General features: G+C 38.0%; 1 protein-coding gene and 1 long non-coding RNA gene across 3 annotated transcripts; one reads left to right on the forward strand and one right to left on the reverse strand.

Annotated features, from left to right (window-relative positions):
- Positions 1-4,913: 4,913 nt before the first annotated feature.
- LOC143415703 (uncharacterized) lies at positions 4,914-7,915 on the reverse strand. 2 transcript variants are annotated; one of them, XR_013096134.1, is made up of 6 exons: positions 7,876-7,915; positions 7,623-7,754; positions 7,150-7,185; positions 6,638-6,790; positions 6,183-6,273; positions 4,914-5,568 (listed from the first exon to the last, which is right to left on the reverse strand). It is a non-coding gene; the product is annotated as an uncharacterized LOC143415703 (long non-coding RNA). The 2 variants fall into 2 exon arrangements; XR_013096133.1 differs by having other exon boundaries at positions 7,150-7,754.
- A 1,116-nt stretch (positions 7,916-9,031) lies between these two features.
- Positions 9,032-12,833, forward strand: LOC143415628 (low affinity immunoglobulin gamma Fc region receptor II-like). Its single transcript, XM_076880934.1, has 6 exons — positions 9,032-9,153; positions 10,809-10,844; positions 11,007-11,270; positions 11,350-11,595; positions 11,682-11,813; positions 12,733-12,833. Exons 1-6 carry the CDS (start codon positions 9,120-9,122, stop codon positions 12,831-12,833), a joined length of 813 nt encoding a protein of 270 aa, XP_076737049.1. The 5' UTR covers positions 9,032-9,119.
- Positions 12,834-13,323: the final 490 nt, after the last annotated feature.

Raw genomic sequence — 13,323 nt, forward strand, 5'->3', positions numbered from 1 at the left:
GCAAAACAATCCAAGTACCGCATCAAACGCAAGCATTTGCAGCACCGCAAAACGTTCATTCTTCGGTTCCAATAAATTCTTGCTTTTTCTTTGCCCCCAAAGAGGAATGTACAAAACGAAGGAGAACAATGCCGGTCCGTACAAAGACAGACTTGATGAAAAGTCAAAGAAAAGATACGAGGAAAAAAATCAAACCAGTGAAAGGGTCAGACCCTTACGAGCACACAGAGGGACAAAATATGTTAGCGTGCTGCCCAACTTTCACCACGCTCATATTTATAATTATACGGTTCTTGGAGTGAGTGCATACACTCGTGAAGTTTAGTAACTTCAGGTCACTGCAACAAGCCCAGGTACAGTTTACTGACGGATGGGTACAGGACCTTGAAATGCACCGTGTAGAAAGTAAAGACCATCGTACATATCATAAGTTTACCAGTCTCACAAATCGTCGTCATAAATACACATTCGTTAACCGTTTATTAATATAACCTTTGAGCTCAATGGTAATTAATTAGTAGTGGAAATAATTTCTGGTAGCATTACAGAAATGTAGCAGTGACAATAATACTGTATGCTGTAATCGTACTGGGCAATTAGTGATACAAAAAACCTGTTTTATCCTGTGAATAAAAGTATATGTTTTTTGTCAATGTACCATAATAACAGAAGCGAAACGCAATATTGTGTCAGGACAATTCACTATTTATGCACAATAAATAAAGGAGCATAGCGCGACAATTTCTGTTCAGCGCCAGACTTGCTTGTAACCTATATCACCAATTATGTTAAGAAAAATGACGCATTAACTACAATAGCAGACTGACCTTTGTGGGAATGCTTGGAGCAGACTAACCTGTGAGCTGGAGTGTTCTGGGACGTTATATTTTGTCTTTGACTGGCTGCAATCCGTCGCCTCTTTGTTACTTCGGAAACATGGCTCGAACAATTTCTCTTCAACAACGTAATCCGATAACAACCGATCTCTTTACCCGTCGGCTTTCCGTGGCTGTCACGCGACCGGCTATTGCAGTTAATAATACAACAGCTTCTTGCCATTTTTTGTCTTTCTTTTTATCGCTGTACAACTGAATGCAATTGAAAGCCTGCGTGCGCTAGTACCTCTTGCCACGAGTTCCCAGAATTCTTTGCGGTTTTACCCCTGAGTGACGTCACATTTTCAATCTCTATTGCTGCTTTTACACAAAATTTGACTAATGTTGGTGACTTTGCATCGATGTGTGTTAAACAATTATTATAAGGGTTTTTTTTATAAAGACTGTATATGAACAATGCACATAACCATGCTTGCAGCATTCATCGGTTTGTCCTTTCTTCAAAGGATCAAACCTTTTGCTGAGCATGTTGGTGTCTGGAAACTGAGTGCGACTGAGAATATGAGGCACATTGAATCTTAATTGTTTGTTTGTGATTGACAAGTTGTTTTAGCTATTGATACGTTTGTCTTTTTTCACTCTAATGAGACCATAGAAAAATAAGCAAATAATTAAAAATAATTTGAAAGACCATAGGTTTCTTTTGTATTTCTTAAGACTTGAAAATATTCCCTAAAACTATAAACACATCACAAATAGCTGAACATGAACTACTATGTTTGTGATGCATCAACACAACTAGCCAAGCTAGCTTGCCTTAGCCGACAGCTTCGAATTCAACAATTTTGTATATGGGCAACCACAAACTACCAGGTTCAGTTTGTTGTATGATTTTGTCAGAATGGATATGGAGATTTCTGATATGCAATGTCTATATATTGACCCAACACAGTACAGAAAAGAAAGCATCCCTGCCATTATATCTCAAGTCTCTGCATGCTGCTTTTTCTGTAGCTACAGTACAGCGCTTAACAAAGACCTTTGTAGCTGTATACATACGACTGTATATGTATATGACTCCTAAAACTACATGTTCAGTGTAAGTATTTGCCTCCTCCCTGATTTCTTACTTTTGGCATGTTTGTCAAACCTATCCAACCCTTCTCGGCCTTGTGTAGAAAAGTTATATAAGTTCCACCCTTGTTAAATCCTAATTTAATCTCAATCATCCAGGAAATCCCAAAAGTTGATTTTGTTTAACTGGAAGTAACATTTTCAGTGAAGGAAACTTGATCAGAATGAACTTTTGGAACTGTGATTAACCACCAGGCCTGATCGCTGCCAGACCTGTTGAATCAAGAAATCCATTAAATAGATCCTGTCTGACAAAGTGAAGTTGGCTAAGGTTTTGGGACTCCGTTGAACCACGGGCCATTTTCCACAAATATATATATATAAAATAAAAAAAAATCAGGAAGGGGGCAAATACTTTTTCATTGCACTGTAACACTGACACACAAGTTGACTTGTTGTTTCTGTGCATTCTGGATCACAGTGACAAATGTTAAGTCCACCCAGCCTCGTGTCGCTTTCACATACACGGACATGTCGAGCCCATTCATAATTAACTCCTAAGGGAAATATAGTTAAAATATAAGCCATCTTCTGTAAACATCACGGAAACATCATTTGGTTTTTATCAGCTAAAATCTCACCTGCAGAGACGAACACAAAGAGGGCAACACTGAACAAAATGGACCATGATGATGCTCTCACGGCAGCCATTTTCGATTTCGAGTTCTGATACTGTTGTAACACCTTGAGCACGTCACTTTTATGCAAGTCGCATCAGAGTGACGTTTGGTAGGCTGGACTGTTGGATGAACCGAAGTGCGTTGTAGGAAAAGAGTCACAATGGTAACGGTGAAGGATATTGTGACGAGCTTTGCACGTTCTGGTGGCTTTTATTTTATTTTTTTTACCTTTATGTAACTCGAGCTGGTTTTCAGCTGCTCTGCACACACTGACACACCGCCCTCCTCCGGTCCTGGCACCATCCTTAAAGGGGAGGCTGATGGAGATCAGGTGCATATCAGCCTCCCCTGACACCACACCCTGAAACCACTGCTCTACTATATATATCCCTTGTTGCAGTATGTACATGTGTGTATATATGTGTCTGTCAATGACTTAGGCAGAAATAAAAAGCGGGAATTTCTTTGTCTTTCGTTGCAAACAACATCACTCTACAACTCTGATTATCCTACCAGCTAACAACATCCCAGCAGCCAGCTCAACAGCTATTTTATTTCATCTATCAGCCTCCAATTTTTAAGAACTATGTTACGCTTCGAATGACTTCTGCATGTTTTGTATCTCAGTTTGTTCTATTTAAAGATAGAAAACAGTGGAAAACACTTACTGCTGTTCCCTTAAAAACCTAAATCTTAAAAGCTAGAAATCCCATTTATTCCATTTTCCAAGTGTTGTTTCTGTTTTCCAGTCAATAAAGGGTGTTGTGGAAGCAGTCAGCATGAGTCCCACATACAGACTGCTGTAGAGGTTTACTATGTAGGTCTGACACCATCCTTCTAACATCCTGGTGAAAGATTTTGAATGTTTGAATACTGACATTTGCTGGAAGCTTTGTGTTGCACCCATACTTTGTTAGTCAAAGTACAGGCATATCAGTATGATCCTGTACCTGTCCCTCACTTGTTGTTCTGTTGATGCTGTTTTGACTTTGTACAACTCGGATACTGTAGGCCATTCTGAACTACCTTCATATGGCTGTGGGTTTTGATCAGACGTTTTCTAACTGGAATTATTGGAATTATTTTAAAACAAACAAACCACTGAGCAGGAATGCAGTGCCAGAAACCTGCAGGTAGAAAGGATTTAATGAAAAAAAAAACCTGTTTGACTTTCTCTCAAACCAACACTGTGACAAGAAATATTTTAATCGTCGTTTGATACAAACTTGAATGTGTGCAGAACTTTTATGCTACAAACACAAACACATTTAAAATGAGTGACTCAATGTAGGGTGTTATTAGAGTGTGGCATGATCATCTACAACATTGCTCATGTCTTTAAAAAGAGAAAATGAAAAAAGATAAATAAATGAAGGCATGAATAAATGATTTGAGATGAAAATAAATTGTCATTATACCTGTGGAGAAAAGGTTCTACAGTTTTGCTTGATTTTCAAGACGAGATAAAAGTGTTTAAACTCTGAGGCCTCCTACACTGAAAAAAATATGTTGTTGGATTTACTTAATTCAATGGTGGACATTTGTTGCACACAGATGTTTTGCTTTGGCAGCAACTTAAACCATTGAGTTAAATTAACACAATTTATTCATGTTCAATAAACCTGTGCAATTTGTGTTGATAAAATGTGACTTAAACATGTTTTGATGAAGTAATTTGAGCTCTTGGAATATTTTAATCCTTCACAATTTTCTCACGTTATCCCAACACGATTCAATAACTTTTACCCAATACTACTTGGTCACTTAAATACTACATGTTATCTTCAAATTACATTTTGCTATTATATTCTAGTATCAAATACACAATTTTCAAATGGAGGCCTTATAACAGATTGTATTGTTCTCTTCCAAGATGGTTGCTGGCATCCACCAGTAACCTTTCAAAACAACATGTCTAATTTCACTGCAGTAGGTAAAGAATTAAACTGACATTACTCCTCTACTGAATCTATATAAATCAACAGTTAAATAATGTCAGTTCTTCCGTGTTCTCTGGAATCAATCGCAGCAAAGAAATTAGACTGTTTCTTTTGAAAAATGTTGGGAAAGAACAATACAAAACATTCTATTTAAGGCCTCTGACGTCAAGATTCAGTTAAACAACAATTATAACTAAACAATTTGAGGTAATGTTAGTTTCCATTAACATTAAATTAGGTTACTGAATTGGCAAACACCTTCCTATTGACACTACCCATTTTACCCCAATAACTAAAGAAATTAGCACTTGCAGGTCAAAAACTTTATTCAAAAGACGCAAAAATAACATTGATACAGTGACTGTCAAAAATTACAGTCTTGGTTCAAAACAGCACACTTAGAAATATTCAACGTTCTTTACTTCAACTGAATGAAACTGAAAATACCATTTCACACGACCCATATGGGATATTTAGACTGTATAACTGTTCACGCTACATCTCTTCACTAGTAAAAGAAAGAAAAAATACAAAGAGAAATTTAAAAATGCTGCCAAACAGACAGAGAACTTGTACAGAGCAAAAGGAAAAACAAACAACAACAAAAAACAGCTCGTCCTCATGGCAGTTGCAGAGTATATAAAAATGAACCCTGCGATCCGTTCCTGGAATTGAGCTTCAAAAATGCAGCAGAACAAGTGTGAGATTTAAATGTCCTCTCACCTAGAGCTGGTCACCTCACATGCATAACAGTGAGCTTCGTTGCAGGAGCAGTTTTGTCTTAGTTGTGAGCTTTTCTTGAGAGCTGAGTTGCATCCAACTCCATTACCACCCATTGAATCACCTCAAAAGTGTAGCAGAGTTGTGATGGGTAACTCATGTTGAAGGAATAAAAAAGGTCCAAACAGCATGGCTACTGCAAAGGTCACGTTATCCAGATCTTGAAGAACAACATCAGAAAAGTCATTGCCTGGCGCATCTCTGGAGACAGATGTTCATTGTGGTTTTCTCAATCTGTGCAGTGGCCTCAGTCAAGTCCTGGTTAAACACAAAACATTTCTTTAAGATTCCTTTTTAAACTCATCTCTTTTGAATCTACCAGTTCTAATGTTAGAGTAATTTAAACCAATGCAAGCAACATAGTAAATAGCTATAGCCAAAGAGTGGCCTGCCATGCTGCCATTCATGGTCTAACAGAGTTTCTAAGAGAGGGTGAAAAACATAATAATTTCAAATGCTTTACATTAGTTTTTGTTAGAAAGACACCGGCCCATCAGAAATCCAGGTTATGTCACTCAGAAGATGTTAGAATTTAGACTTTCAGCCCCACAATTTGGTTAGCTGTTGGTCAGTTGGTCTTTTTTTTTTTTTTTTTTTTTTTTTTCAAACAAAAGCTAATGTAAATATTGGTGGGATTTTCCTTTGTTCACTAGAATGACAAATTTAAAGTTTTTTTCACACTGATGTGACCCCTAATACAGGGGTGGGGGTGGGGCCTCAAGGGCCGGCGGCCGAGTTCACTACCAGGCCTCATGTGAACTTCAAATTATTAAAGAGGACTACTGGTCCTAACCAGTCCAATGAGGATCAAGTGGATAACTAAATGCATTTTTAAAGGTTGCAAAGCCACAATCTACTCATAAAACACTCACCATGAACTCCTGCACCAAGATGTTGCAATTGTCTTTCACACAGATGCGGAGCACTTTGATGAGGGACTCCGAGCATTAATGTCATCCTTGACTATTATAACAAAGAAAACAGAGATTTGTGAACTTTTCAGTAGCACAGAAGAAAATGATCCCAGACAAAAACTCTTGACTTTTTAAACCAGTCAACATGCAACACCAGCATCTACAAAGCAATATCAAAAGTTCCTGTTTGACATCAACTTTATGGATATATAGTTTCCAGAACATTTATTTTTAAAAAAAGATAAATTTTTCTCAGTGGGCCAGTAAATGCATGACGAAAATTATGGCATCCTTTTAGTGGAATCATTACTCACAGGTAATAGTTGACTGTTTCAATGGATGTAGCATAAAAATTTTACTGACCTAATGCAATACATATACACTTTGTAGTTAAAGAATTTTAAAGTTCTTACTGTCATAATGGCAGCTACATCCTTTAGCTTTGTGCCCTGTTCCCCCGATCACTTTGCAAACACTTTCAGCAGACTGTCAGAGAGAAACTCAGCTCCGTCAGAAACCTTGACTGCAAAGGCATGGTTGGGATGCACTGGAATGCTGCATTTTATCTGAAATGACATAAAATTATTTTGAAATAACAGCAGGCACTGTGCTTGGTTAATCAGTAATGTTTTGTTGAATAAAAACTGTGTTTCCAGATCTTATGGGATTAAAAAAAAATCCAAAGATGTTTGTTTCTGATTTGCAACCCAACAACCCACAAGTTACAACCTCATTTCAGTTCAAGTGTGCATTAATGCGAGTCCAGTAATCACCTTTCTGGCAATACATACAGGTATAAGTTAAACCTATGGCAGATTTTGGATTTCTCAGTTGTATTAATAGGGTGAGTATGCATGCACCTAATAATTATAAAAAACCCATTATAATTAAGTTACAGAAACGAAAATAGAATATACTTTCTTACCATAACACCTTGAACCCACAATCCATCAGCTGACTCCTGGTGAAATGCAGAATAGAGGTCGTCTCTCAATGTGCAGCAAAAAAAAACAAAAACAAAAGGACAGCAGGTGAGGCCAGGAGGGGTAGGGATGTAAGCTAGCATAATGCCGCTGATGATATTAGCTAAAGCTGTTCAATGTCCAAAATCTCACTAACACCACGGTGCAGTAAATACACAATGTAACTGAAGAGTCAGTTGGCAAATCTATTCACACACAAATTATGTTATGAGTGCCTCGTAATTAGGTTTAATGTGATATTACGGCTCTTGTGCCAAAGACAAATTCAAATGAAAAAGCGCCAATTCTTTGACAACAGATAAAACAGCAAATAAGCTAACGGCTCTTTTTTAGCATGTTACATGGCGACACTCTAGACGTTTAACTACATTTGTCTGAAATATGGTAAATATTAATTCAAAAAATCAAGACATACCAAAAACGTAGAGTTGGCTGCTCGACTTGACTGAGATGGATGCCTTTTTTAAACCACGATCCAAAGCCCGCGAGATGAAATCACGCGTGGTTTCACGAGATTTAACGTTGCTATCTTATTGACTTACTTCACCTGAACATTATATGAACAATTTAATACACCCTTTCTGCATATCATGTAGTTTTTACACTATATATTTACATTTAACTTTAAAACATGAGGCAATTGTGTTAAATACATGCAAGATGCTTACATAAATCCAAGAGATGGCCAGTCCCTTTTTTTCAGTGTACATCCATAATGCTCCATAATGCAGCAGGGCCCACAATGGAGGATGTACAGGTATATCCTGTGTAGCATCCCTGGCTGAATGATGGTCTCTTATACTGATGCTTCACAGAGGTTTTATTGGAAATGTTTTTATTTAAACATTCAGTGAAGACACCGTAAGAGCTAGAAGCAAAACAAAACCAACAATATTAATACCATAAGATCAAAGGAAACAAATTTCTCCTGCTCTCATATAGCATATACATCAAATTTGCATCACTCAATTCATTATATCACTTCACTAACTTACAACTACACATAAAGGTCAAGGTCAAGGTTAACAACATAAACTCTATTAAACGACATTTTGATTGCATGTAACTTATTCTGTTAAAGGAAACATTAACAAACCTTGTCAGCCAGGTAGCCTACTAATTGGCAAAGTAAACGTATATATTTTTCACTTTAAGGCACACTATTTACCATATCCTAAAAGAAACGTTACTAACAGCCCTGTAACGGTTTTGCGCCAGTTTCCTGTTTCAAAATAAAAGCCTGGATTTCAAAATAAAACCGAAGTACCTTTCAAACAAACGTAAAAATATTTACCAAATTTAAAGGTCATTTACATCCTGTACAAGAATTTTTACCTCCACTGTGTAAAAAGAAGTGTGTGGGACACAGCTGGAACTATGGAGGGAGGAAGACTACATATATAAAATCTTACACCTAGCATTATAAAATCATAGGCTAATACAGGGCTACACCAACAATTTATGATGCAGTTTCTTTTAGACATTATATATGACATCACTTTAAAATTAGACTCCTTGGCGAGAACACTTCATTTAGTTAAACCCTTGTTGCCTTGCCTCCTATCTCCTCATAAATCTTCCTCACCTGACATGCTTACCCGTCTGGTGTGAGATACTGAGACACGGGAAATGAAAACAGGATGTACAGACCGAGGAAAGAGAAAAAGATAAAAGGCTTTAAGCTGTGAGTCCTTCTCCTGCATTGTTCCAGTGTGAACCAGAAAGTCATTTAAACAAGTCTTTCTCTTTAACTAGATGGAAATTGTTTTTAGCTGCGAGTTTTGTGTATATGTGTGTACTTGTACACATCGCTGTGTTTGAACCAATAGAAAATCTCCTTCTCAGAGGAAGAGGGCGGGCTTTACTTGGTGTCAGTGACAGAAATGAAAAAGAGCTCAAATGAGTGAGAAGGATGATGAAGGAAACATCTGTGCTGTGTCTGCTCTGTAAGTAGAATCTCTGTGTTTGTTTCATCAGCTGTTTTTTAAAGTAATTATTTAATTAATAATTTTCATATTTATTATTTTCTCATCAAAAACTTTATTGAAACATGTTGCTGACGACAAATTGAGGTGAAAGAAAACACCCAAAACAAGTTAAGCCTGTTTACTGATCTGAAACATGTAAGTGTGACAAAAACCTAAGAAATTAGGAAGGGACCCACGAGTTCAGATATCTGAAGTTGTCCCAAATGAAGACTAAACAGATTACAAAATAGATTCCTCATATTTTAAAAACAGATAGTCAGCCACAAGTGTTTGGACTTCAGTCCCAATAGCACAAGAAACATTTTGGGCTTTTTAAGTTAAGCTTTCCTGCACATCAAGGCAAAGTCAGATCGTCCATATTTTCAACCAAAGTTCAGTGTAGCTTCTGTCTGTTGAGAAAACAACAGTATGTGAAACATGAGTGGGTCAATGTATCCAAGAGTAACTTGGATACAGTTACTCTTCAGTAACTGTATCCAAGACATTTTCTCTCTGCAGATCCCTGTCTGAGCAACGTGGCCCTTTGTTTCTTATCATTAATAGAGAGCTTGGCAAAGACATAATGAAACACAATCAGAGATGGTGCTTAATCGCACATAGCAAAACTGGCCCACTCAATGTGCTTACACATGGCCCATATACCACAAAGAATGACGGCCCTTTGGTGGCCCAGATCTGGGCCAGCACCAGGCCAGTTGCAGACACACTTCTTTTGATCAGTAGCTGACTTGCTGTACCCCTGAGCTACAGCCACGCAGTGGTAAACATGAGTAAACCGTCACTAAGATTTGGATAATGTGTACATTTAAAAACTTTGGCTACCATAGCAGTATAGTATTGCAACATGGCATTTGGGTTTTCTAACTAAAATAGGAAAATAGGAACATAAATAGTGTCATCATTGCCAGACCTGGCAACAATCTGGTTGATATACACCGAGCCATGACACCAGTCAGCCAGCTTGATGCCGGATCCAGGCCAGACAGTTTTCTATGAGCCTGGGCCACATAAACCAAATCATAATCGGTCCAGATGTGGCATGGCATCACATAAACGTGCCATTTACGTCAGGTCTGGCCCACATCTGAATGACAGACCACTGATCACGCCAGAAGTCAGCCAGCAGTGCTGGCTTGACACCAGATCCAGGCCAGACCTGTCTACAACCTTGCGAATTAGTCACAACACATTGGCTCCCCACTCAATATAAAGACAGGAAAACATAGGCATGATGGACACAAAAGATTTTCACTGTTATTGAAGAAAAGAGTGTTCACAGCTGGCTTTAACATAGACCTTAATTTTCCATTTTTCATATTTTCATTAAGTCTGCAATCATTTCATTTCAAATTATCCATGAAAAATATGACAAAAAAGTAAAATCTGGAGCAATATTCTCAGTTTATAATAAAAAGTACATTTTCTTTTTATCGTATGCTGTTTGCTAGAAAATGACAGCATGTTATTGCATCATCTAAGGCTTCTAAACTGGAAATGTGACAGATGATAAAATAAAGCATCCACTCCTACAGTGAGCACCTTCTTTGGTTCTGTTATGCATGGATGGGCTTTTCAAAAAAAAGAATGTTCACCTCAAAGTGCTATTTCTTTAGTTCTGATGTCACTGCTGAGCTACAGAACAAACCAAGGTCAGTAACCTTCCTCTGTCACAGTTTAAACCTGATAAATGCTCACTGATATGACCTGATTGGGTTCATGTTTGCATATTGGATCTTTAAAAATGGATAGTTGCAATGCAGATACAGCAAAACATCCTTTTAACAATGGCAATGTCATTTTCACCCTCACAGCTCGTCTGACTGTGAGTCCCAGCAGCTCTCAGTTCTTTAAAGATGACTTTGTGTCTCTGAGCTGTGAGGAGGACGACAGCTCTGCTGGATGGACTCTGAGGAGAAACACAAGCAGAGAAAACAAGACTCAATGTGGAGCTGAGTGGGGCAAATCTACTGGGAATTCCTGCAGTATCAGCTATATCTTAACAGAGGACATTGGAGTTTACTGGTGTGAGTCCAGAGAGGGTCCCATCAGTAACATGGTTAACCTGACAGTCACTGGTAAGCTGAGTGTGTGGAGTTAGTGTTGATGAAGCTGTGTGTAAATGGATGAAATGCTGTAGTTTGTCTCTGTGTTGAGGTGGATCAGTGATCCTGCAGAGTCCTGTCCTCCCTGTGATGGAGGGAGATGACGTCACTCTGCTCTGTAAAACAAAGACCACTCCCTCCAACCTCCCAGCTGCTTTCTATAAAGATGGCTCCCTCATCAGGAAGCAGCCTACAGGTCACATGACCATCCAGCATGTTTCCAGGTCTGATGAAGGCCTCTACAAGTGTGACATCAGCGGTCATGGAGAGTCTCCATCCAGCTGGATCACTGTCACAGGTGACACACTCACCTGTCTGTGTTTCTGCAGGTTTCAACATTCATAATGTGACGACAACTTAATGACTGTGTTTGCTTTGTTTTAGACAAACACACCACCACACCTCCAGATATATCCGTCCCTTCATCACTCTCCCTTCCTGTTCTCTCTGTGTTGTCATCTGTTGGATCAGTCATTGCATTTGCTCTCCTGGTAGTGAGATATATTCATAGGAAAGGTAAAGTTGATATTCGGATGTCTGAGCTTTTTTAGAGTTTGTACTCAATATAAATATGTGTGTGTACGTACCTACTGATTTTATTGACTGTGAATTAACCTGTTAATGAAGCAACAATGTTAGAAAACTGTGTGCCTGCTTAGTGAGGTCTGTTAGGAAAGACGGGATTTTAAATCTTCTGTTGGTTTGTTAGGAAATTGGCAACATGGTTTACAAGACTACACTTTCTAACCTCCAATGATTTAGACTTGGTTTTAAGTTGATAGATATTACTGTGTTTTCACAATAGTTTATACAATATAATAGACGATTAACCTCTTAAGCCCCAACGCCCCCTGATACGGGGGCAAAAAGCAGGAGATCAGGTAGGCTTGGGGCTTAAGAGACTAAAGAGATTATGCATTATAAATAGTTAGATAAACACAAAATGGTGAATGATTAGGAACTAAATGAACATTCTTTATTTCATAATTAGGGCTCAAGTTTAACCCTGAAATCAAAATTGTTATTATTATTTTTGAGTGTGTGTGTGTGTGTGTGTGTGTGTGTGTGTGTGTGTGTGTGTGTGTGTGTGTGTGAGAATCACCAAGTGTTGTTCTTTGTGTGCTGAACTGTTTGTCTGTGGTTTGTGGTTAACAGATGTTAACTGGTCTGCAGTCGTCCAGTTTCCTGTTTGTCATCATAAATATAGCAATATATATGTGTTATACATAAGTGCTTTATATTTAGATGATACCAACATTTTAGAAGCATCTAGATATAAATTCTAAATCTGACTGTATTAAACTAAATAATTTAAATGAAAAGATCTGATTCATGTTCACATAATGATTTCTGCAGCAGCCAATAGTCTACAAAGAGCTCTATTATCAGCAGCACAACCTACAGCGATGCTCTTCATATGTGTTTTATTGTGCAGGCATTGATACAGATGCAGTCTACTCAACAGCAAGAACAGAAGACATCAAAGACAAGAAAAACAAATCAAAGATGAGAGGTACAGCTCCAGTTTACAGCTAAAACTGAGGCTGATCTAACAATTTAAAACCTTTGAAATGGTATAGTATAATTCATCATCTTTACCATCTTATTAGCTTGTTAATATTTAGTAATTAGCACTGTGTGCATTGGTGGGAACACCACAGGTTGTGTGTGTGTGTGTGTGTGTGTGTGTGTGTGTGTGTGTGTCAACATCAATACACTGTCTGTGAGGCTTCAAGCAAAGAATCTTGATTTGACTACAGTTATATTTTCAATATTGATGTAGGAACAGATCGGGCGGTTTAATGGTGATCATTACTGTTTTAGAAGGAACAGAATATCTTTTTGTTCAACCTGCAGCTCATTTTCTTAGGGACACATGTAACCTTAAAGGTGCTACTGCATTGATTCACCCTCCTCGTATGTGCTAAATGAAAGGTGTGTTGGGACTTTTGATTCATATCTGTGCTAGTTAATAGTTTATAATCTGTGTTAATGAGACATAATTGCCAAAATCAGCTCACACAGT

Source organism: Maylandia zebra, unplaced genomic scaffold (assembly GCF_041146795.1).
Source record: "Maylandia zebra isolate NMK-2024a unplaced genomic scaffold, Mzebra_GT3a scaffold02, whole genome shotgun sequence".
NCBI classification, from domain to species: domain Eukaryota; kingdom Metazoa; phylum Chordata; class Actinopteri; order Cichliformes; family Cichlidae; genus Maylandia; species Maylandia zebra.